We start from the raw sequence: 26,487 nt of genomic DNA on the forward strand, positions 1-26,487 counted from the left end.
AAAATATATTTTTGTCAAAAGAATACAAATTTCATTAATATAATAAAACTTAATTATAGTTGTGTTATTTTATATAATTTTACATGTACCAACTTAATTAGTTATTCATTTACTTTATCAAATAACATTCAATAAACCAATTTATAAGCTTAGAACTTTACTTAACTTATAAAATAGAAACTAACTTATTAACTAATGTTTCTAAAGAGAATCTAACCCTAACCATAATACTATCACATTACTTTCTACGAACATTTTAAAAATCACTACTAACTAATGCTACGAATATTTAGTGTAAAGTTAACGTGAAATGATCTAGCTATATAAAAGATACAACTTAAATGCTATAAAGATCAACACTCTTTGCATAATACATAATAAATGAAAAAGAAAAGTTAAAATTCAAAATCATGACACAACTTAAAAAGAAAAAACAAAATACACCAATTATTACTAATCAAATATTAAGTTCATCACTGTTGGCATTGTTTGCAGTTTTATCATACGAATTACACCATCACGTTCTCTTCTTCTACGTTTGATTCCCTTTTGAAGAATGGAAAATGCCTAAGATATAAGATAACAAAAGTTTTTTTATTAGAATAAATAAATTAATGGAAAATGTTCATTATCATATAATTTTGCAACTTAATATTTTTAATACATCACAAAACATCAATTAATTATAAAGTATTTTCACTTTTTTTTTAATTGCTTCTCATCAAACTCATAAAACATCCTTATATTTGATATTTTTCACTTTACGATGTAAGAATTTGTTGGATCTACTTAAAAAAAGAAAACATTGTTAAAATATAAATATTATTAAGACAGTCTAAGATTTGTAGTCAATCAGTATGTCCCAATTTTAATGTCCATTTTATCCAGACTCAATTTTAATAAATAAAAAGTAAAACTAGACGAATTAAAGCAAATTGATGTACTTTGTCACTATACTTTGATAAGTTACAAGAATAATAAAATCTATATTTATATATGCTTTTAAAAAAGTCACTTAAGTTAAGGCACAAGTATGACATATGTATAAGTTGAGAAAACTCATTTATGTACTACAATCAATTTATTTATATTTATATATGTTTTAAATAAATGGAATATAAATATTAGTGTAATTCAAACCATACATAAAGAATTAAAAGATAAAAGTTAAAGAATTAAAGTATATTTTTGTAATTATGAAAGAAAGAGTAGGGAAAGATAAACTAAAGTGATATTTTAACAAAAGGTTTTCACTTACCAGTATTTGTATGCAACTTGTTTGAGCTTAACGGAAGGGATTCATGTTGACAACCACCAAGACACGAAGTCGATCTCTCAAGTCATTAAGAAACTTGAAGTAAGCATGTCTTAGTTTTGTGTTGAAGAAAACGGCACAACAAACTCCCAAAAAGCCCGTTACAAATCCATATTCTATTCCGATGTAAAACCATGGCCAAAATTCATATTGATTTCCATCTTCCCCAACAAGCTTTGTGTCTTTATGTTTATCATCCTGAAAGCACATTTTGGTAAGTGGGGGTCCACAAAGATCACTGTTGCCCATATAACTAAAAGCAGTGAATCCTTGAAGTTGTGTGCCTGATGGTATTTTGCCTCTCAAATTGTTGAATGAAATATTCAAGTAAGCCAAAAAGGACAAACTGGATAAGCTCTGAGGAATTTCACCCCCAAGTTGGTTTTTTGAAAAATCAAGAGACTCTAAGTTTTTCATATTTCCTATCTCATTTAGTATTTTTCCTGATAAATTATTGTTGGATAAGTTCAAGGAAGACAATCCCATAAGACTAAACATTTGTGGAGGTATTGTTCCAGACAAATTGTTACTTGACATATCAATTAGGGTCATAAAGTGTAGGTTTCGGTCATATTTTGATACTCGACCTTTAGTAACCAATTCAAGATTGTCACTTTCATAGATGTAAGCATTACGAGATGTAGGAAAGGAAAAAGAAAGTTTGTTTTTAGAAACATTGTTGAAAAGTAGGGTTTTGATATTAGGAAGACAATTGGGTATATGACCAGAGATTGTGTTATGTGCAATATCCAATATAATGAGGGAAGACATTTGGCATATTTGTGGAGGGATTTTACCACTAAAATGATTGGACCTTAATTGGAGAGCCATTACCCTGTGAGATATCCAATCTGGTATGTTTCCTGATAAGTGGTTATTGCGAACATTAAAGACCAGTAGAGAGCGACAATTTTGCAATGAGGGAGGAATCTCTCCATTTAGCTTATTCTCATGCAAATGGAGTGAGGTGAGGTTAGATAGAAAGCCCATTGATGAGGGTATCTTACCTGATAGATTATTGCTTCCCAAGTGAATAGCAACCAAAGATTTCCAATTCTTCCAACAATTCGTAAGCCCTCCAGATAGATTATTCAATGATATGTCCAAGAACAACAGACTGTTTTTCCCATTCAACATCTTATTATCACATAATAGGGGAGACACGTCTCCTGATAATGAATTATTTGATAAGTTGACAAAGACAACGTTTGGTGATAATTGAGGCAAGGAACCTTTCAAACCATTCGATGAGAGATCAATGATTGTAGAGTTTAACAACACGTTTGATATGTTCCCGTCTATCAAATTACCTTGTAATTGGACTTTAGTCATCCTTGATACAAAATTCCAGAATTTGTTTGGAGCCTCAAATGATGATTCCCAAATAGTTAACCTTTCAATAGATCGTTGAGTATATAACCACGCAGGAAGGTTGGGATTTGAAAACCCGATAACTAATTCTTCAAGTTGAAAGGGTGGAATCCAATGGGAGTCAAAATCAAAGATTAACGATGAATATGAGTATATATCCAGTTCCTTTAATTTTGACAATTTAGCAAAATTTCTCTCGGACACAACTCCTGTCAATGGATTTGAGGCAATATCCAAGGTAATTAAGGAAGATAGATTTCCCAAATTTGTGGGAATAGATCCAGAAAAATTGTTTACTCCAAGAATAAGATGTTTTAAATGTTCGAATTCACCTAACCAATCTGGAATGGGTCCATCAAAGTTATTGTCTTCCAAGACCAAGTCTTCCAAATCTCGATGATTTAACAATGCCTTAGGTAGATGTCCTATTAAAGAACTTGAGCTAAGGTCTAAATCATAGATATTGGAACTAAGATTGAATAGCCACTTAGGTAACTCTGAGTCAAATTCATTTGCAGAAAGATAAAGAACTTCGAGTGCAGTAAAATTAGCATAGTTAAGAGACAAACTCAAGTCTTTAAGTTGACAAGCACGCATATTGAGGGATGAAAGTGATGGAAGCATAGTCACTAATTGAAGCCAATTAGTTTCTTTGCTAAGATCAATATCACGGAGGTTGAGATATTCCAGGGAGGAAATATAGGGAAGCCACTGAAGGTTGCTGATGGCAAGATTCCAGTTAAGTGATAAATCAAGATGACCAAGAGTTGAAGAGTTGACACACTGACGAGGAGAAGTAAGTATGGATAGATTATGAGAATTATGATTATGCACATAATCAAATTGTAATGCTAAGAAGTCATTGTTTCTCAAATCCAAGTAATCTAAAAATTCCAACTCCACTAACAACAAGGATAGGCGAATGGAACCTGTAAGGCAATGTGATTTATCTTCTTCGTCCCTGTAAGATGGAAGAGTTGTAGAACACCGAATACTGATTCCAGTGACTCTACTTGTGATGTTATTACACATGACTCCTTTCCATTGACAGCAATCTAGTTTAGTGGACCATGAAGAAATGACACCGGATGGATCTATGATTCCTTGTTTGAAGTTTAAGAGAGCATGCATGTCTTGTTGGTTGCAGTGAATATTGAAGCTGCATAAGCCCGTGTTGAATATGATTCCGCATAGCAACCATGAAAACATGATTGCCTTTTGAGATGGAAATATAGTCATGATTGCAAGACAAATGGAGGGGTGAGCTAAGATGGATGACTTGAATGTAAAGGAGAGAAACTGTACTTATAGTGATTGGAGTCCTAAAAGTTTCACATTATTAAGAGTATTACATATACATATTCTTTAATAATTCAAGATATTTTTTAAAAATAAAACCTTAATGATAATATTCAATTTTCAAATAAATAATTGTTATTTTTAATTCAAAATAATTATTCTTTTAGTTAATGTAAAAGATTACTTTTAAAATAAATAATGTAAATTTTCCTTTTAGTTAATGTAAAAGATTATTTTTAAATAAAATAAATTGTTATTTTATAATGCTTTCAAATAAATAATTATATAAAATATTGTTTTTAAAATAGTTATTGTAATGCCATATTTACAACTTAAATATTAAAGTGAAATAATTTGTTATGATTTCATAGAAGTATGTGATAAGATTAGAGTTTGTCCTCTGAGAATATAATGAAATTTTGTGATAAATAAAAAAAAATATAGTTAATTAGATTTGCAACGACTTGACTATAGAAACCGATTATTTGACCAAATTTGTCCCCACGAAAACGATTTTGGAAAGACCTATTCAAATCAAACATAAATTATGCATGGCTTGTATTCATTCCTTATTTCGAATATTACTAAATATTTTAAAATTAATCATTTTTAGGTACATATATTTTTAAATTAAAAATATTTATTTTATAAAAATGCGTTTAACGGTTTAAAAATAATATAATATAGTTTAATGACAAGAAGATGAAGAAAGATGAAAAAGAAATTCTTAAGGTCGAAACTTTTTTTTTCGGTTTTAGTGGTTAAAAAATATCATAAATTCCACTAATAACATTTACAAGGATTAAAAAGTAATTTTCAAATTTTATGGAATTAAAAATAAAGTAACCAAATTTAGGGAACTAAAAATATATTTAAATATAAATGTATTTTAATATAACTTAATTTTAATAAATGAATGTTTTAATATATAAATTTTATTATCATTAAATTTTGATAATCAATTTTAATGTCTAAGTTGTAATGCAAATTTATGATAAATGAACTTCATTGTTATAAAAAGTTATTTAGTATATTAAAAAAAATTATTACAACAAATCTTTTAGTAACATTAAGTTTCCAAAATACATATAAAGTAAACATAAAAAGTGAAATTAAATAATATTCTTAATTCTGTTCAAAACTTTTTACTTTTCTTATACCTCATACTAAATACAATCACAACATAAGAAAATATAGAACTCTAAGACACACCACTCACACAGTATATAATTCAAATCATATTTACCAGTAACATGGTATGCATTCTTGTAATAACTAAAAATTATGTCATTCATGTTTCATAACTACATTAATAACTCCATTCGTTTCCATTTGTTTTTGTATCTGTATGGACAAAGAGGGACCTAGATAATACCTGAAATTGGTTGTACAATTGCTAATTTGTCAGTAGTCTCCTTGCTCCTTCCTTCAAGTCTCCTCCTTTTGTTATTGGTGTTCGGTCAGTGGTTAATGCCCAGTCGGGGTGACCTGAAAAGGTACTCTAAGTAAGTACTTTGTGTAAAGAGTATATATTGTAAAGTTGATTAAAGCCTACCTTACACCTCCGCAGAGGGTTTTATTATAGTGTTGGTTATGAGCCCTTGCCATGATGGACCGGATATCAGTTATTGACTGATATGCATTCTGATCCCCGATTAATAAGGAGGTATATTGGTACATAGGTATGCTGAAATATCTGGAGAATATTTGTAACCTCTTTCAATTAATCAAAATACATGAGATTGAGAAAGATTATTCTCAATCCCAAAGGGTAGAATTAGCCACGTATACTTCTAGCACCTTCCTTTCTCTCAATTGGTTATAATTCACTCAATAGTGTTTTCCTATTAATCTGCACACTAGGGTTGTGCCTCTAGTCCCTTATTTTACTTAATTTGTTAGAGTTAGGTGACTTCCTGCGTCGTGCTCATGGGCTTAATGATAAAAACATAAAAATAGTCCAATTAATCTGACACATTCTCATTGTTGAGTTGGATTTTTTTCTCTCTTTTGTGTGTTTTGGGCCTTCCAACTTTCTTCTTTCAACAAATATGATTCTTCTTTAGTCCAAATTTCCATTCTTCACTAGAAACCTACAATTAAGAACAAATTTGGAAATAAAATGCTCTTATTCAATTAAAGATCATACAAAATGTAAAAGGTATAAATTCATAAATTAGAAATATTTTATATGTAAATTAGCAATTAATACTCATAAGTGTCTATATTTTAATATGAAATATTATGGAAATTAGACACTTATCACATGGATCAATTTTAATCCACTCAAAAAATAAGATGCTTTTATTTGTTCACTAAATAAGTGGGTTAAAAAGTCTCAATCTTCGTATCCACATTAAGTGGATTAGACTAAAGTGGGTTTTTTCCACTATAAGATTTCAATAAACTCCTAAATATTTTTAGAATTACATGAGTCATTAAATATTCTAAATTGAAAATTGATATCTAAATATTTTATATTAATTATAAATTGATCTTTAATTAATTTTAATTATTTGCAACTTAAGTGAAAGGTTATATATGGTCAACCTAACTTGTCCAATTGACCCGATCCAATCCAACTTGAGTTTGACTTGACTTTATATCTGACGTGCATCCGACTTTGTTCATTTCTATCTTAGTTCGACGTAACATGGCCCTATATGAACTTAGCCCAACATACGAGTCTAACTCAACTTTGCCCGAAGTGGACTCTACTCGACTTGACTCGACATGAGCTCAACTTAACTCAGTCAAACATGAGGTCATGACCTAACTCTACTTGATCCAACATGGACTCGACTCAACTCAAAACGACATAGACTTGATCAACCCTTAATTTGACTTGGACTTACCCCAAATCGACCTACTTGACTTAGGCATGACCCAACCATTCCCATATTGACCTGGAACAACTTGCACAAACCTAGTTTCTTTCCAACTCGAGCTGACTTAGGCTTGACTTGATTTGTCAAATATGAGTCCAAACCAACTTGTCCAACTCAAGTTCAACCCAACTTGATCCAACATGAGCCAGGTCCATCTTAGCCTAAGCAAAACCTATCCGAAATTGCACTTGACTTGACATAGACTTGGTTAAGACCTAACTTGTCTCAACCCTTACTCGATCCAACTCAACACAACTTAGGTCAAGTCTAACTCAGCTTGACTTGGACCTATTCCGTCTTAGTCTGACCTAGACTTAACCTTATTTGACCGACCTAGACATATCTTGACCAACTTAACGTGGTGCTAACCTGATCTAAGTTCAATCCAACATTTGTCTATACTAGGTTTGAATTTGGATTGAATAAATATTTTTCATTTATATAAAAGAATTCTTTTAGTAATTTTTTTCGTTTTCATTTTTAAATAATATTTTTTTACTTTAAAAAATATTCATGGATTGAATCTTGCTCATGGAATTTTTATTGGCAGTTTGACTCAATGATTTTTTTTAATGGGGACTTTTTTTTTTTTTTTGGCTTTGTAAGCTTCTTTTTGTTAACCTCTGCCCGTATGGATAATCCTCATAAACTAGACCAAATTGAAAGGTCTAAATATATTGGAACATTCATATTAATTCCTAAAATAGGAGATAAGATGATGTTAGATTTTTCGTTCACAAAAATTGTCCGGATGAATGATAACAAAATAAAGAAAATGAATTGAATTAGATTTATTTGGTAAAAAGAAGAATTATTGTTTTTCGGAAAAGGAAGTTTGTGGAGGATGTAAATATAACAAAATTACAGTCAGATTCGTGCAAATCACGGTTGAAAAAACAGAAGGGACAAACTCCAATTTAGATATAATTTTTTTTTTCGAAAGGAAAGTTTGTGGAGGATGTAAATATAATGAAATTATAGCCATATCAATATTTTTGCATGGTGGAAAAAAAAGAGAGAGAAAAAGAAAGCAAAATAATTGTTTAGAGCGCACCATCCAAGTCACAATTCGGTTGAAAAAAATGGTGGTTAAGTATATTTTTAAGGCTTAAATAATTTGTTTTACTTCTTTGTGAATTTTAGATATACGATCTTTAATAAAAAAAAGTATAATGTTATTTAATAAAATTTGTATTTTATTTTGCTTCATCGTTTACTTGTACTCATTCAATGATACAATTTTTATAAGAACTAATTTATTTAAGTTAAAAGACATAATTTTAGATTAAACGAAGAATGGATATATCTTTAAAAGATATATATATATATATATATATATAAATAGATTAAAAACAATTTTTTTTTAATTCTAAAATTTTATCTCTCTAAATTTCAATTCATCATATTTACTATGAGTTCTATTTAGATACGTTATAATGGTATAAAGCATTGTGAATTGCGACTGATGTCTTTATTATATTGAAGTATTGAATTTGTTAATGATTTAAACCAATTGAGATTATGTTAGTATTATATATATTCTCTTATAAACCAATTCACATTATAGTATTATATATATTCTCTTATAATTTCGCGATAATTGTATAAAATAAAACCGTAATGATAATGTTGAATTTTCAAATAAATAATTGTTATTTTTAATTCTAAATAATTGCTCTTTCAGTGGGTATATGATCATTATAAAAGATTAATTTTTAAAATATTTAATGTAATGCCATATTTAAAACTGAAATAATTTGTTATGATTTTATAGAAGTGTTTGATGAGATTAGAGTTTGTCCTCTGATAATATAATGAAATTTTGTGTTAAATAGTAAAATATAGTTAATTAGCATTGCAACGACTTGACTTGAAAAACCGATTGTTTGAGAAAATGTGTCTCTTGTCCCCAGGAAAACGATTTCGGAAGACGTATTCAAATCAAACATAAATTACGCATTTGTCGTATTCATTCCTTATTTTTTCCACTCAATAATAATATCTTATTTTTCGTTATCCTCCTTATTTAATATATACTATTTCTGATAAAAATAATATCATACATTTTTATATAAATAATTAAAGCGAAAAATTTCACGTGAGGAGCGAATAAGTTTTAGGAATGCGTAGACACTAACACAGACACAGATACAACACGGACACTGACACGAAAATACGTATAATATTTAAAATGTAAGACACGGGGACACGAATCTATATATTATATAATTATGAATTATATAAATTGACAATAAAGATTTATGTGCACAAGTATGTTCCAGATTATTTTTTGGAGCAAAAAAATGTTTTTCATGTCTGGTTCAAAAAGATTTGTTTCTTATTTTTATAATTATAATAAAAATTTATACAATAAGTTTGAGTATTTAAAAAATTAATGTATTTTTTCTTCTTAAAATTGTGTTAGAATAGTACTAGAATTGTCAGAAATCCAACAAATACTTTTTGAATTGGACACTTCACGGATACGTGTCCTACAAGTGTCATACGAGTGGTGGTGTCTGGTATGAGTATCCAACACTGACACGCTATTTAAAAGAAGTGTTTGAACTTCATAGATAATCATCCTTTAAAACTAATGAAATTCTCAAACAAATAAATAAACAAAAAATACGTATTCATCTTGTTTAGTTGAAGAGTATACTAGAAATCAAATTGTTGTGCGTCTAGCTACTAAGAAATCAGATTGTTTACTCTGCAACTATAAATCTATGTAAAATGCAGACTTAATTTAGGAAGAGATAAGGAGAAGTAAGTGCATTTTGTTTAATAGGAGTATATGGATTAGTATCGGATATGTATGTACTTCAAATGTATTTTGCTATGAGACAACATCGTTCATTACTAGTCTGACCTGTTTTTTTTATGGAATACAAAAGTTGAGTTAGTAGCAGAGCAAAATCACTACAAGAAAAAATGGTTTTAACAAGGGTTTATTTTTACATTATCTAGGGTTAAAACCTCCATTAAGTCATTTATCCAGGGTTGTAATTTCTCCCGCTAAAACAGGTCCGGTGGATGAGAAGCTATGGTAGAGGATGAGAAGTATTGTGGAAGTGGAAGAGGAGAATGAACATTTTAGTCAAAGTTGTAAAAAGTCTGAGTATTTTCCTGAGGTTTGAAAATACATCTTTGGAAAAGTTAAAAAAATTATAATTTTTCTTTTTTTATTAAAAATATTTATATAAAATAAATAAAAATTAATTAATTTTAATTAAATAAATATTTAAAATCAAGAATATTTTAAAAAAAAATTATATGTTTAAAGTTACATTTTCAAAAACTTTAAGAATTTAGTTATCAAATATATTAAAATTATTTTTTAAAATATTTTTTTAAAAATTTTTAATTATATTTATTTATTGAAATTTGAGAAAATTTAAAATATTTTATTAATGTTTTACAATAAACATTTTAAAATTAACGAAAATTAAAAAAAAAATCATTATTTTGATGAGATTTTAGAATAAATTAATGAAACTTAACAAAGGTTAAAAAGCCTCAACTATTTTGCAGAGGTTTTAAAGTAAACCTTTGAAAATTAACTAAGGTTAAAAAACCTCCGTTATTTTGCGGAGGTTTTGAAATAAACCTATGGAAACTAATGAAGGTTAAAAAAACCTCAGTTATTTTGCGGAGATTTTAAAATAAACCTTCGGAAATTAATGAAGGTTAAAAAAACCTCCGTCATTTTGCCAAGGTTTTATAATAAACCTTTGGAATTTAAATAAGGTTAAAAAACCTCCGTTATTTTGTTGAGGTTTTAGAAAAAAACCTCCATTAATTAAATCAATTCCTAAGGTTATGTTAACCTCCGCTAAATAACCTCCACTAAAACCTTTTTTTCTTGTAGTGAATCCAGGATAAAGTCTAATATCTCTATGTAATAGAACACATGTTATTTTTTTTAAAGGATTGAATTATCTCTAGTACTTTTAATTTATTGATTTTTTTATTAAATATATATATTATAAATATTTTCTTCTTCATAAATATTATGTATATTGTGTTAAACACACCAATATTGAGAAAAGTAATTTTAGTAATTTTATGCAGAATAAAAAAAAAACAAAGCAAAATTTCATCTCCTACCAAGTACTTTTTTATAAGAAATTAATCTAGACCTTTTAAGCAAAATTTCTTAAGAAATTTATTTTTTGTCTTGAAAATAAATAGAAAAAGATAAAAATTAACGCTCATGGTTATTTCATTTATTCCTTTCCATTAGCCTTGAAATTTTAGTCTTGACATTATTATATGAGTGCTACTTTTCCTAATTCACTATAAGATGTGTTTAAACAAATAATAATATCTAAAATATATCATAAACAAAATAATAAGTTTATTAATATCGGTCAGGGTCGAACAACCTACCACACTCGGTATTAAAGATTGTTCGACCAACTAAAGATAAAAACCTCAAGGTAAAAAGGAATATGCAATAAATCATGTATTTACCCTAAGTTAGCTAGTCTTGAGCTAGCTAACTTGGTGCCCAAGCTATGTTATTTATCCTAGATTGGTGTTAACTCTCTCAATTAGGGTTAGGTTATTTAATCTAAACTATTCGTGACCCAAATACAATATCCAAAATAATTCCTAAACTAATTTGTACAATTATTTTCAATGTCCAAAATAAATTCCTAAACTAATTTCTACAATTATGTATAATGCTCGGAAGAATGAAGACCTAAAGGGGTGTTTTCCTCAATAAAGTTCCAAACTTCTTTGATTTTTTCAACTAAGTTGTGGTGACTTGGATAAACCCTCATCACATAGTTAGAGTAATAAACCGTCACCTGAGTAATTAGTGTGATACTTGAGCGAAATGTTTTACCCCAATAATGATTGCTTGAGTGTCACTCAACCAACCAACCCGACACTCATGTGATATATGAAAAAAAATAGAAAAAAAAAAACAAAATCACATAGCAATTTTACTATCACAACACTCAATTCTAACTTAATAAGAGAGTTTTTCAATACACTCCTCACATTAAGATTTCCAACATGGAAATAGTGGAGGTATTGATAAGTACAACTAATTTCATTAAGATAAATCTTTGATACACTCTTATACAATATTATAAAACTAAAATTTAAGTCTAATTTAAAATTACAAAATCAATTTTATAAAATAAAACTTGCTTTCATTTATATATTATAATTTATATATATATATAGCTTATATAAATTCTTCCATCTAAGTTTTATACAAAGTCATATTTTCTATTCATCCAATTGAACAAGGAGATAAATGATTAAGAAAATTATCATAAATACTATGATTAAAACATAGTTCCTTGAAAAGCTTTTTATTTAAAATAATATAAGATAATCAGACGTATGCGTCAAAATGCTGAAAAAAAAAACCGAATGCATCAAATAATTAATTATGTTGATAAAATAATTAAGCATCAAATAGGCTGAATGAGAATAGGTAAAAGAAAAATATGATACATGAAAATAGATTAAAAAAATACAACAAATTTAATTTAAGAAAACTAAAAATGAAAAAATTGCAAGATAGTCAAATAATTTGTCCACAATCGATTATTTATAACTAATAATCATGCTATATGAAATTACACTAAGAAAATCGATTATCCATATTTTTGTTACTATTTACTCATAGTAAGACAATAGATTATTCACAAACTCTTAAAAAAATAGTATTATTTTTTACAAAGACTTCTTCATGATACATGCTATATGAAAATTGGATTATTTTGTCTTACACTGAGAAAATATATTATCCATATATGTTGTTACTATTTTTTTATGATTAGAAAATAGATTACTCACTCTCTAAAAAGATATTATTTTTTAGAAATACTTTTATTTTCATTTTCATCTCATTTTATAAAACGTAATCGATAACTTTTTATTTTTTCCATTATTTGTTTTTATTATTTATTTTTAAACAAAAATAAAGAAAATGAATTGAATTAGATTTATTTGGTAAAAAGAAGATTCATGATTGTTTTTTCAGAAAGGGAAGTTTGTGGAGGATGTAAATATAACAAAATTATAGTCAGATTCGTGCAAATCACGGTTGAAAAAACAGAAGGGACAAACTCCAATTAAGATATAATACTTTCTTTGAAAGGAAAGTTTGTGGAGAATTTAAATATAATGAAATTATAGTCATATCAATATTTGCATGGTGGGAAAAAAATGAGAAAAAGAAAGTGAAAGAATGGTTTAGAGCGCACCATCCAATTGAAAAAATGGTGGTTAAGTATATTTTTAAGGCTTAAATAATTTCTTTTCTTTCTTTGCCAATTTTAGATATATGATCTTCAATAATAAAAATATATTATGTTCTTTAATAAAATTTGTACTTTATTTTACTTCCTACGTTTGCTTGTATTTTCATTAAATGGTAAAATGTTTAAAAGAACTGTTTTATTTAGGTTGAAGACATAATTTTAAATTAAATGAAGAATGCATACATCTTTAAGATATATATATACGAATATATTAAAAAAAATCATTTTTTTAATTATTCTAAATCTTTCTACATTTAGATAACTTTTAAACTCTTTTTAAGATTAGAGATAAGTCATTCATTGTGTCTACTAAGTGAGTTCTCACTTTTGAGTAGATAGTGAAAAATGTATTAATATAGCTCAATGAAAATCTTGATCTTGGTTGAAGTTTTGGAGATTCTACCAGAATATCTAGAAAGCTTTTGGATACTAAAGTTGTTTTTGTTAGAGGACAAACTACCTTCAAGTAAAAGAAACTAATTACATACATATATTAAATTACTAATTAGCTGAGTATTATAAAATATTCATAAAAATATTTTATAAAATATTAGCTCTTTTCACATAATTGACCCAATGATCAATCTTTTGTATTAACAAGTATATGAGTAAAGTTTTATAGAGTTGAAACTATATACAATAAATTATTTAAATTATATTGCAAATACTAAAATTTAAGAGTTTTTTTTAGAAACATAGTTAGATAAATTTGGTCAATAAATATCAATTTTTTCCATACTTAATCTATTGTATAATTTTTATTTTTTTTCTAATTTCTCATTAGACTAATTTCATTAAGTTGAATTCTCATTTTTTTTATTAACTAAGAGTTGAATTTTCTTGTATGTTCCTTTATCCTTACTATCCCTATTGGGTAACATGAATCAAAACATCTACACCTTAAAAATACTAATCATAGGATCCATGCAAAAGAGCATGAGGTTATGTTATGAAATGTGTCTTCCGTAGTACTAAGATGTAATTTTGAATCACTTAGTCCAACAATTAAGAAGACAAGTCCGCACAAACATATTTATTGTCATGTTATGATTAGGAATGGAGGTAATAGTATTAGTTGTTATGCAAGATTTTAAGGGTTAGAATTTTATACCACGAGAGACTTCTTTTTTATCAACAAAAAATAAATTAATTGAAATAGAATGTTTAAGAGATATGTTAACCTTATTACAAAAAATGAGCTAGTCCCCTATTAGAATACAAGCCAAAAAAACAACCTTTAGACTTTCTACTTCTACTTTACATTTGAAATCACAATCAATAGGTCATAGACTTTAACCAATACCACTAGAGAGTGTTTTAAGTGGGTCATAATCATGTGTCACACTTAGATTTGTTAATACTCCAAGTCCACAAATCCATTTATACAAATCGGATTATACAATCCGGTATGTTATTAGAAAATGAACATTGATTTGTACAATCCGAAACCAACACAAGAGATAAAAAAACATAGAACCTCCAAAAATGGTGTCAACTTTCAAAATAGAAAAAAAAAAAAAAAAAAAAAAAAAAAAAACTTATCATCACTACAATGTTTCCTTCAACCCACTTCAAGTCTCGCCTAACACGCTAGAAAAATGAAAGCTCTCTTGAACACTTGAACACTAGAGGCGTCAGCGCTGTGGAGATAAATAGAGGTGCGTTGCTTTAGAAAAAATAAAGAAGTGAAAGGAGGTGTTGTCGTTGTGATATCAAGAGAAAAATAGGATTTTTAAATTTTTAAAAAGGGTAGAAATGTAGTTTAACATTAACATCTGGAGGTACAAAGAGGATCAATGGAGGTGCAGGGAGAATTTGGCTTATTTAACCTCGCTGATTCAAAGACTACATGGGCCTGTACAACCATGCGTCGAGGCCTAAAATGTCTATGTTTCCTTAAGGCAGTTTCTTCCTGCACCCCCACATTTTTCTTCCTGCACCCCCACAAGGTTGCGCAAAGACAAAACTGTCCCTCTATAAACTGTACATTTATTTTTTTTTGTATTCCGGATTATGAAATCCGGTAAATTTTCGGATTGGCGCTTCCGTTAAATTTTCGGATTGGTGCATCCGGTAATCTCTCGGATTGATGTTTCCGGTAAAACATGAATAATAGTGTTAATTCAAAATAAAAAATGCAAAACATTCATAATTGAAAAAACCATTCCGGATCCTCCAATCCGTAATTCAAAATATGCATTCTGGATTCAGAAATCCATAATTCAAAAAAATCATTCCGGATCCACCAATCCGTAATAGAAATTAGGCTTCCGGATTCAGCAATCCGAAAATCAATAATTTATGCAAACTTTGCTTCTGGAACACCCCCACATCCGGAATGCACCATGATTCACTTCCGGATTGATGAATCCGTAGCATACTCCCAAATCCCGAAATTGTGGGGGTTAGTTTCGGAATTTACAAAATTATGGGGGTGCAGGAAGAAAAATGTAGGGGTGCAGGAAGAAAGTGCCTTTCCTTAATAGGGTTTGTACTGAGGAAGGGTTGTTCTTAAGCCCCTTTCATGTACTTGTCTATTTTTCTCACTCAATCAAATTGCACATGGTTTTATTTAGCTTCATCAATTTATTGTTTCCTGGTGTTGCCTAATGCGTTATGAACTAAAAGCACTTCAAAGCAAACTCAAACTACAAATGGTCCTTAAAATGCAAACATTAACTAGTGTTAGACCATAAAAGTATGGTGGAACTTTATAGTTAGCGGTTGAAATGAAAAGATGAAAGTACTATTTTTTTATGATTCCTCAGCATAGAGATTTTTATCCATAGCTGGTGTAGAACAAGCCTCTTATACTGCACTATTGTCCCAAACACATTGTTGAAATAATTATTCTACGGTTGATGTAATGTAATAAAAAGAGTTACCAGGATGCATCTTAAATGCTTCAGAGCAGGGATAATGCATGACCATGACCTCTTACATTTATGTCATCCACTGTCTTCATCCAACCACATAAATGTAGCTTTGCATTTGGTCTTTTTCCTGGTAATACTTTGCTGTATCTATCTCTATTCTCTATCATTATCATGTGACTGAGATTATCCACACTGCAAACAACTGAGACCTTACTCAAAAGGACTAAGAACTTGGTTCCATGGAGAAAGGAGCAACGGTTTTTCCTTTTCCCCTAGCAGTTTCTTGTCTTTTTATTGTCTTCTTTTTGGCTACTTCTGTTTCAAGTAGCCTGCTTTTCAACTTCTATGCAGCTTCATGCCCAACAGCAGAACTCATTGTAAGAAACAGTATCAGTTCATCTTCTTCTTCTGATCCTTCAATTCCTGGGAAGCTACTTCGCTTGATTTTTCATGATTGCTTTGTGGAGGTTAGCTTCTACTATTAGTCCTTCCTAACACATGTTCTTGCACATAAGTACTAAATTTGCCTGTATATGTTCATATTATATTTTTAGTTATCTTTCGGTGTATTTTTTGTATTTGAGCTTGGACTTGACTTATCTTACTCAGTGGTTGATGTAACATTGTGCTTGTGCACTTAATTTCTAGAGTTGAGTTTCTTATCAATTATTAATTTTGTTATTTAAAGTGAGCCGTTCACTTTGGAGAAATCAGATTCCTCTTGTTCTTGGACTTGAATTCTCTAAAGTGAATAAGGATAAAGAGAGTAATCTCAATTGTTAATAACAAATCAAATGTGGTTTCCCTTGTTCTTGTGTTTCCTCTGCGTGATGTGAAATTCAAAGGGGTTTAATCTTTTAAGATGGTGATCAATTTCATGATTTGTAGGGATGTGATGCATCTTTGATGCTATTAGGGAATAACACAGAACAAAGTGATCCAGCAAATAGGTCTATTGGAGGATTTTCAGTTATAGAATCAGCAAAAAGAGTCCTTGAGTTCCTTTGTCCCGGAACAGTTTCTTGTGCTGACATAATTGCTTTGGCTGCAAGAGATGCTGTTGAACTCGTAAGTTATGCACTTATCCTCATTATTATTACATTGCTTACACTCTTAAAAACGGCATTAAGATGAAGTTTGTTATGGCAATTTATCTGAGTGGCTCTCCCTTGAGAACAGACTGGTGGTCCCATGATTCAAATTCCCACTGGAAGGAGAGATGGCATGGTTTCAGTTGCTTCAAACGTTAGACCCAACATTTTGGACACAAGTTTTACAATGGATGAGATGATTAAGCGATTCTCCAATAAAGGGTTGTCCTTATTTGACCTTGTCATCCTTTCAGGTTCATATTCTTCTAAGTGTTTTCATGTCCTATAATACTGCCATGCTTCTCTTTAATAAGTATCATTCCTTTGATTTTCAGTTTCTTCCCCCACCCCTTTTAGAAGGGTAATTGCCCATGTGTTTCGTCATGATTGTGGTGGAAACCCCATAAAGGCACGCGGCTAGGAAATAGGTTCTGTTAGGTAGAAAGAATTGAATGTTGATGCCATGCAGATGGAAACCAACTCACCACATTTATTAGAAGTCCGAGTTGGTAGCTTGTTTTCAAATCTGATTTTTTAGCATTAAAAAATAATATGTTTGGTACTTGGTATAAAGATCTCATATTATATAATAACAGTAATAGTATTATGTTGAGAATCACACACCAAATTAACCAGAGATAGAAGATAGTGTTTTTAATTATGCAGATGTCAGAATAACATTTTTCAGTTTAACCCATTTAACTTCACAATAACCCTTCCTATAGGTACATCATACATGAATACATCTCACACTATGTAACTAATAGGAGGTCTCACATAACTTGTTTTAGGGTGCTACTTATATAGCAACTATACTTAAGGGCAAAGGGTTTTAAGATGAAATTAGTAACATGCTGTTTTTGGCTTTGTAGGGGCTCACACCATAGGAACTGCTCATTGCAGCTCATTCAGGGATAGGTTCCAACAGGACTCCAAGGGAAAGATGAAACTCATTGACAAAAGCCTTGATAGTAGCTATGCTGATGAGCTAATGAAGGAGTGTCCCTTGAGTGCAAGCCCATCAGTACAAGTTAACAATGATCCTGAAACTTCCATGGTCTTTGACAACCACTACTACAGAAATCTTCTCACCAACAAGGGGTTGTTCCAATCTGACTCTGCCTTGCTAAGTGACAACAGAACAAGGAAATTGGTGGAGGACTTGGCAAATGATCAACAGTTTTTCTTTGAAAGTTGGGGCCAGTCTTTCATGAAACTCACTAGTATTGGAGTCAAAACTGGTGATGAAGGTGAAATTAGGCGCTTCTGTTCATCAACTAATGCATAAAAAATACGCATATACCAAGATTCTCTATGTAGAATGGAAAATAATGTCTATACTGCGTTTATGTATCTCTTCTCAATTCTTTCTTGCCATCTGATACACATTTCTTTTGTATTGCTGTAGCATAACAAATATTGATTTTCTTGATGAAATAATGGCAATTGAAATAATATATTTTATTTGTAAAATAAGTTGTACAAAACTTTAATTCTTTTTAGCTCCATTAATTCTCAAATCCAAATTCAATCAATTCCTAATTTGATTTCTAAACTCAAAAACATAATTGTAATCACAAAGGGCATAATAGAGAATAGAAGAACTCGTAGTGTTAAACGATCGGTATAAAACTCAAGTAAGCTTGATTGATCATGATTATGTGAATTGATAATCAAGAATTAGTTCTTCGTGGATGAAGAACACCAAATGAAATTCAGAGAAAGTGAGAGAAGAAAAGGAAGAGCCTAAATGGAATTTGAGAGAAAAAAGAGAAAACAAGATAAATAGTCAATTCCTAAATATGAAAATTAAGCAAATGATTTATATGGACAACTTTAAAAGTACATTTAGGCTATATATGTTCTGAAATTTAATGTAAAGATATGCTTAAATGTAGGTTTGAATTAGGTCACACAAGTTTAAAATAAAACATGGAGAATTGAATCCACGTGGCAGCTTAAAAAATCGTAGAAAATAGTAGAGAATATCAATTTCAACAAACCATATATTTATTTTGAAGTCCTGAAAATGTAGAATCAAATGTAATTAGAATCAATAAAAAACATCTATTACAGAAAAAGCTGGTCAAAACAATAAGTAGAGATTATATTAACCAAAAATACAAAATTAAAGTAAATATGTACATTAAATTCAATTTATATTACTAAAAATAAATAAAAAACATGTAAAAAGTGTTTTCATTGTATGATAAAACTATAAATATATACACAAAATATTTACATAAAATGTCAAATATTCATATGTGTTTCCAATAGGGAATAATGGTTTAGACCAAGAGTAACAACATACATTTTTTTTCTCGTAATGCATGATGTATTTGTTCTTTGTTAATATTTGATTTTTTTTCCTTACAATATTTATTTTTACTAATGAATGTAATGAGAACTTATTAATTATCATTATATCTTTATTTTTCTCTTTTATGTTTGTGTTGTGATCAGGAATGTTAAAATCATATCTACTAGAAAACATTGGTCTTAATATAAAAGAAGAAATTATTGATTATGAAGACCTATTACATATGTTAGTTTTAATGATGTGCATATGCACTTTTGTGATGTTATTGATTTCATGGGTGAATGTTATCATCTCTTAAATATTATTATTTAAATCATTAAAAAAGTTTTTAGAAAATACTTGTTTACTATCATTCACCCAATTTATAAACATAATAACATATAAGACCCTTTTAAAATAAACTTGAATTAACATTTTATTATTATTATATCAAGTAGCATTCTTCCATTGAACACTTGCACTAATATCTTTGTTGAGGTGTTGGAGAGATAAAGAATAACCTCTCATTTAAGTTTTCTACATTCCAAAAAGTTGGAAATCAAACACTTTAGTTAAATTACGTGAGTTTCATTATTCACGTCAGTCCAAATTGAAAAATGTAAAATATTTTAAAAAAAAATATTAAACTATATAGATTGACTTTATACTTATGAGAAGAATTTGGTGAAGTAGGGCCATTATCATAAGGGTTGATTTCATATTTAAAAATTACAACCAATCATTGTAGATCTTCAAATTCTATGTCCTCTTGCATCTTCCCTACACACCAAATGATATCAATTCATGCACCTATCTTCCACCATTATTTTATAACTCAAATCCAGCTTACCCAGGTTGGCATCCATGAGTAATAAAATTGTGCATGGGTGTGGTGGTTGGTATCAATAGATATGAGTTCATATCGGTTTTCTTATGTTAAAAGTTTTGTGGATAAAAAATAGTTAAAAAAAATCTATTAAAAATTAATAATTAGATTTTTATATCTACTTGTATAGATAAAATGCACTTAGATAGTACATGAGATTGAGCGTAATAATTGTTGTTGGTGTCAATCATTCTTCTAATATTCGTGTCTTCGGTCATGTTTCCGTATACTTGAGTTCTCTCACTCCTTCAGACTTTTTAACCTTTTATTCCTTATGTTTCTGTATATGTCACTCGAATTTGTAAGAAGATATATGTCTTTATGTTTCTGTATATGTCACTCGAATTTATAAGAAGATATATGTGAAATATATTTTTAATAAATTATTATTAGTTGATTTCTGATAATGTTATCCAGATTTGACGGGATAGGATGTGATCCGAATTTATAAAGTATTTTCTTACTTATCACTTATTATTAAAAAAAAATTAACGTGATTGATTGGTCGTGAATCAAGTGACGTGACACACTCGATCCATCCTGTTATATTATATAAAAATTAATTATTACTTAATTTTGTTTTTTTAACAAAAATTGTGGAGTTCAAACTGGAGAAGAAAGGAATGTCCAATATATGCGAGTTATTATTGTCAACAGTGCAACAACTAATATAAAAGGGTAGGATAAATATAGTAATATCTCTTTTTTTTCAACATAAAAAAAAACCTATTTGTGTGAAATTATTAACATTTTTTATTAAAATAAAATAAAAAATAATTAAAATTAACCTTGTCTAGACATGCTCTTTAGAATAAAATTAAGCTTCAGTAAGCACAATTAGTAATAAATAATATTGGCATTATTTTCAATATATAAAAAAATGAGAAATTAAAATCCATAGGATAACAATTAAAACTTGAAAAAACTCATAATCTTTTGTCACTAAAACAGTATTCACACAGTCTAATCAGCCAAACTAAGATCATCCGCAGACTTATGGTGACTCACTTTGGCCGACCCAATCCGCGGCACGTGCGCTACGTGCAACGCCTCCACCACGGTGGCCGACGCCATCTCCATCTGGCAAACCCTCACACCGCCGATCAGCTGCTCCGGCAACTCATCCTCCGTTTGTGCCTCCACCAGGAATCCCATGTCGATTGTAACTGCCGTAACATGTCCCAAGGTGAGGTGCAGAATCGCATTGGCAATCGCGCTGCTTCCTATATCGACGTCGATTTCGAGGTAATTGTTTCCTCTGTGGTATGTGCAATTTAACGCTTTCCCTAACAAACATGCGCTGTGGTTCCCCACGGCTTTCTTCACGATCCACGGTCCCTTCACGATCCGGTTCACCAGCTTGAACCGCTGGTTCCGGAACGTGTCGTCGCCGTGCACGAACCGGTACAGCAGCGAACTGGTTCGGAGCGATTCCGGATCGTCCGTTGCGAAGTAGAACACCGCGCTGTGGTGGTCCTTCCCGCCGGGGATCTGGAGGTTCACGGCGAAGATGAAGCTCTTCAGAAAGTGGCCTAGGGTTTGCTGCGACCTCCGGAGTGCCTGCATTACGCGATTGTCCGAGCGTGAGAGCACGTGCTCGAGCTTCGTGGAGGATTTGAGCCAATCCATGCCGGCCGGCGAGAGGAGGTAGTTTCCGGCGGGGGCCTTTTGGCGGTTCTTGAGGTAGTTGGAGGAGCGGAGGGAGAATACGTTCCCCGGTGGCGACGACCAGCCATTGGTTCCGTTGTTGAGGTCGACATGGCGGAGGGAGCCGCCGTTGACCGAGTCAGAGATCCAATCCGGAATTCCAGGGGCAGAAGCGGATCTCCGGTGAAGGTTCGGCGGCGGCATTGGTGGAGGATTTTATTGCACACACTGTAGAAGTTGAACTCAACTGCATTTATGGTGGAGAGAAGAGGGGTGTGTTAGCAAGGATAAATTGAAGGAGGACCTAGAAATAAAATATAAAAATATTTATTTAATCTTTATAATTAATCAAGTTTTATCTCTTAGTTTTTATATTTAAATATATTTTCTTTACATATTTTTAAATTTTTAAAGTCCTATACGGTAAAAGCTAAAAGTATTAAAATAATACAATTAGAGGCTAAATATAATTAAAACAGTATGTGTACAAATTAAAAATGTATATAAAGAAAAAAAAATGTATGATTATAAGAACTGAATGATTTCTTAAAATGGTAAGTGATTAATTAAATTTTAATTTTGATTCTTTTTCTATAATTTAGTTTTTGCATTTTATAAAGTATATAATTTTAAACTATTTTTATATGAATCTTAGATCTATCATATTTATTTAAACTAATATCAAAACAATAATTAATTAAAATAAAAAACATATTAAAAAAAATTTACTGAATCAAAATTGTATTTTTGTTTTAAAAAGGTTAGATGTTAAAATTTTGAAGAAAGAAATGGAGATGAAGAAAACAAAGCAATAATTTAGTAAAAGAGAATAATTAGAAAAAGGCTTTAATTTGACTTGGCCAGCTAATAAGTAATAACAGTGCACGATGCATAAATAAAAAAGCATATGCTATTTAAAGATGTGTTTGTTTCTGTTTCAAAGTTCAATAATTCAAGCCATCAAATAAAGGTTCAACTTGTTTTGTAAACTCGAGAATAAAACTTTTTAACACAATAATGAAACTATTGGGTTTGACAACTATATTTTTGATTTGAAACATTATACTAATTGTCGAATGAGTTGGAAAAGGATTGTGTGTATTATTTTTGAACTGTGTTCATGGTATAATGTCAGATATTCTTAATCATTTTCTTCAACAAATGTGTTTATCTACCAACCATATCATAGCATTATTTTTCATCATCAATGCATGGGAGAGATGCCAACAAAAACAACTTCTTAAAAGTTGTAAATTAGCTGCATAATTAATAATGTTAAACATCTAACCTTGATGAAGCATGTGCATAAAACATTGCTGTTAATGAAATTCTTTCACGAGAAGACCTCCTTGAAGCTTAAAGAGATGAAAAATTGCTTAATTTCATCTCTAAGCAGTGGCTTTGGGTGTTGGTTTTTGAGATTGGTTTCTTCAATTTGAAGCCAAAAATGAATCAGCGTTGGAAGGTAGTGGTTGTGGTTTCTTTCGGTGGTGTAGCCATGTATGTAAACCTTGTTTTTTTATTGATTTCATCATCATCATCCATTGTTGCTGATTTGGAGTTGCAGGAAAAAAATTGCGCTTCCATGAATTTTAGGAAACTTTTTGGGGCCGTGGGTTTTAAGGAATTTGCTATTTCCTTCGCTTCTCTTCTTTCTTTCTTTATTTTGTTTGGTTGTTCTGATGGTAGTTTTTGTGGTGTATCTATTGTTTTGGATGATTTCTTAATGTAGCTATTTTTATTTTTGGGTAAGAAAAGTGTTTGATAAAATGTCCCAATTAAGAAGAGTATAATTTTCTAGTGTTGTAAGGATTAGATTTTAACAAAATATTATCACTGTGGAAGATCTATTGAAATAAAATGTAGTGGAATAGATACTAATCTTAGTATTCTGTTTTACAATTGTAAATCGATTATATATGACTACTTTCAATCATGTGAGAAAGATCTGGAAAATTATTATGAAAAGTTGGAAATGGAAATTGAAGATTTAAGGAAACAAGTTGATAAATCGAAAACAAACATGAGATTTGTTGATAAATTGTAAACGAAGAAGACGCTCTAGGGTAGTTTGAAAATTAATAGATTTGAATATATGATGAAATTGGAAACTTGATTAAGTTAGTAGATAGGGGTTTATTACAATCACATATCCTAATAAAAAAAATTACAAAATAAAGTTCCTAGAATATATTTCACCTTTTGTTTTTTATATAACAATTACAAAATAAAGTTTCTTAAACATTCCTAAGTCATTGTAGTGATTCCTTTGGCATTTATTTTGTTGAGTTAATATCAAAGTATTTCAAAAGAGACACATTTGATTACATACAAAATTTGTGAAATTTATATCTACTTAAAAATTTGTGGATCTTATATCTACTTAAAGTAAAAAAAATAAAAATATCATTCATTTATACATAGTGCATACTTAGACTTAAAAAAAATGCAAATGAGTTTTTCAACAAGATTCATGTGAAGAATCTAAGATTTCTCTCAGAGGCTTCTAAAAAACAATCAATCATCATTTAAGATCTAAGATCTTAATCAATATCTTTGCGTCGTCTTTAAGATCCTTCTTTGGATCTCCTTTTCAACCTTTCTACAGGTTCAAGTCAATGTTCTCTATGCAAGTGCCACATACTAGTAGTATGGTGGTGTCAGCTGAGTCCACCAAATAAGACAACCAAAATTCTTAGATTGTGCTCCTAGATCATCTATCAACATGGTGTGGAAGGTGAGGTGGCCAACGAAATGATCTCCATCCATGGTAGTGTCATTTGTCCACCGTCCTCAAAGGCATTTATCCATCGTCCTCAAAGGCATTTATCCAATGTGTGTAAACATAGTTGGCGATCCTCCATTTGACTTTAAAAAATGTTATTTTTGAAGTGAGTCTTTCACTACTTCTCAAGTCACAAACAAAGACTCATATTGTTCATACGTAAAAGATTTAATCACAATATATCTTCTTCTTTCCTTGCATTATTTGCAAATTCGCTTGTTTTCTAAACTTGTTATATCTTAAGTTTGCTACTATTGAAACTCTCAAAACTTAATGAACTTACTTTATTTAAGTTGGATGACTGGCGAGAATACACTCTATCATTGATGTTAAGGTAGACCCTCCCAAATGATAATGACATGTATTTACTAAGGTTATCAAATTGAATAAGTGATCTTTTCTCACCACTTAGCGTCACACCCTCCAATGTTAATAAACCACCTTATGGTTATCTTTTGCTCTAAGAATTTATTTCTTATTAGCATAATTCTCTTGATAAAATAAGTCTTTTAGAACTCATGTGGATTCCTTAGTCAAATTTTTCTTTATATTTGTCTCCAATATTATGTTTGGTTATAATTTTTTGTAACAAAATTCACTTTATTATAATTTTTATAACAAAATTTTCCATTTGGTTATAACAAAATTTTCCATAATTCATAGTTACTGTTTAAAAATGCACTTTCTGGAAAACAAATTTCATATTCCAAAATTCACTTTCCATAACACATTGCCATAAGCTTTAGGATTGACGGTTCAGGAAATCTACTTAACTTCTCTTTCTAGAACTCTTCTGTATAACTTCTAGAAACAAGTTTCCAAATCCAAATCGCACTTCGTAGTTTTCTAAATAAATGGTTCTAGAATACAATGTCAAACACCCCCAAACTATTTCAAATTATGTTATCCAAAATGTCCCCTCACAATTCTAGAAACTCTGTTTCCACAAACACGTTCCAGAATAATTGCTCTGGAAGCCTTTTTTCAAACTACGAAATCCAGAAACGTTGTTGCCACCACTTCAACCAACATAACTAAAGAAAAAACAAGTCTTCCATCTCGGAAACCACCTACCCTTGCTTCTAAACAACTCCACTACACATTGTCGAAACTATCCCCTTCCTCCACCATCGACCTTCAGCCACCATCACCAATAAGTCTTCCATGGACTCATGCCTTTCAAATAAAACTCCCAGACAAAAATGGTATTTTAGAAATTATAGGGGTGCAGGCAGAAATTGAGGGAGTGCAGGAAGCAAAAGCCTAAACCATATCAGCCAACACCAAACTTTCAGAAAGGTGAATCACATTTCCAGTACCAGGGCCCAAATTTCATCGCTACCTGGGCTGTTGGATTCAATTGCAATAAGTGGCATGGCTGAACTGGGAGAATAATTTACTATAATGACTTCTAATTTATTGTGTAATTGTACACTGAGAGTATATCCAAATTAAACTCAATTTGATTTGCAGCGATAATATCAATACCACATTTTTAGTGTGGCGACCAAGCACTAACTTTCTTTCAATTAGATTACAAGATTTTGGTAGAGTTACACCATTCTACAAGTGTTTCTACGTGGGTTTGAACATCAAAAGTTCCCCAATCGTTAAGATCAAAATTACTAAGCACAAGAGACTATAGTCGTACCAACCAACCACATAGGTCAAATTTAGAGTCATTTAAACCACACTTTTGGGAGGAAAAAGAAAACTTAAAACAAAACACACCATCAAGAA

The 26,487-nt window shown here is 30.2% G+C and overlaps 3 protein-coding genes across 3 annotated transcripts; 1 reads left to right on the forward strand and 2 right to left on the reverse strand.

Moving 5' to 3' along the window:
- Window positions 1-382: 382 nt before the first annotated feature.
- On the reverse strand, window positions 383-4,004 carry LOC137816686 (uncharacterized). The gene is made up of 2 exons (XM_090298844.1): window positions 1,259-4,004; window positions 383-567 (listed from the first exon to the last, which is right to left on the reverse strand). Exon 1 carries the CDS (start codon window positions 3,923-3,925, stop codon window positions 1,286-1,288), a length of 2,640 nt encoding a protein of 879 aa, XP_090154970.1. The 5' UTR covers window positions 3,926-4,004; the 3' UTR covers window positions 383-567; window positions 1,259-1,285.
- A 12,139-nt stretch (window positions 4,005-16,143) lies between these two features.
- LOC137816685 (peroxidase 46) lies at window positions 16,144-18,529 on the forward strand. The gene is made up of 4 exons (XM_068619939.2): window positions 16,144-16,506; window positions 16,928-17,107; window positions 17,219-17,384; window positions 18,003-18,529. Exons 1-4 carry the CDS (start codon window positions 16,279-16,281, stop codon window positions 18,416-18,418), a joined length of 990 nt encoding a protein of 329 aa, XP_068476040.1. The 5' UTR covers window positions 16,144-16,278; the 3' UTR covers window positions 18,419-18,529.
- Window positions 18,530-21,152: 2,623 nt separating this feature from the next.
- LOC137816684 (protein ENHANCED DISEASE RESISTANCE 2-like) lies at window positions 21,153-23,372 on the reverse strand. Its single transcript, XM_068619938.2, has 2 exons — window positions 23,251-23,372; window positions 21,153-22,209 (listed from the first exon to the last, which is right to left on the reverse strand). Exon 2 carries the CDS (start codon window positions 22,164-22,166, stop codon window positions 21,279-21,281), a length of 888 nt encoding a protein of 295 aa, XP_068476039.1. The 5' UTR covers window positions 22,167-22,209; window positions 23,251-23,372; the 3' UTR covers window positions 21,153-21,278.
- Window positions 23,373-26,487: the final 3,115 nt, after the last annotated feature.

The sequence above is a fragment of the Phaseolus vulgaris genome, chromosome 1 (assembly GCF_051622355.1).
Source record: "Phaseolus vulgaris cultivar YP4 chromosome 1, ASM5162235v1, whole genome shotgun sequence".
Classification (NCBI taxonomy): Eukaryota; Viridiplantae; Streptophyta; class Magnoliopsida; order Fabales; family Fabaceae; genus Phaseolus; species Phaseolus vulgaris.

Excerpts from the sequence above, each read along its gene's own strand:
- LOC137816684 (XM_068619938.2), bottom strand. The coding sequence starts at position 22,166 with ATGCCGCCGCCGAACCTTCACCGGAGATCCGCTTCTGCCCCTGGAATT.
- LOC137816686 (XM_090298844.1), bottom strand. The coding sequence starts at position 3,925 with ATGACTATATTTCCATCTCAAAAGGCAATCATGTTTTCATGGTTGCTA.
- LOC137816685 (XM_068619939.2), top strand. The coding sequence starts at position 16,279 with ATGGAGAAAGGAGCAACGGTTTTTCCTTTTCCCCTAGCAGTTTCTTGT. Across the intron at positions 17,108-17,218 it reads CAAGAGATGCTGTTGAACTC|ACTGGTGGTCCCATGATTCA; the intron begins GTAAGTTATGCA and ends CCTTGAGAACAG. Across the intron at positions 17,385-18,002 it reads TGACCTTGTCATCCTTTCAG|GGGCTCACACCATAGGAACT; the intron begins GTTCATATTCTT and ends TTGGCTTTGTAG.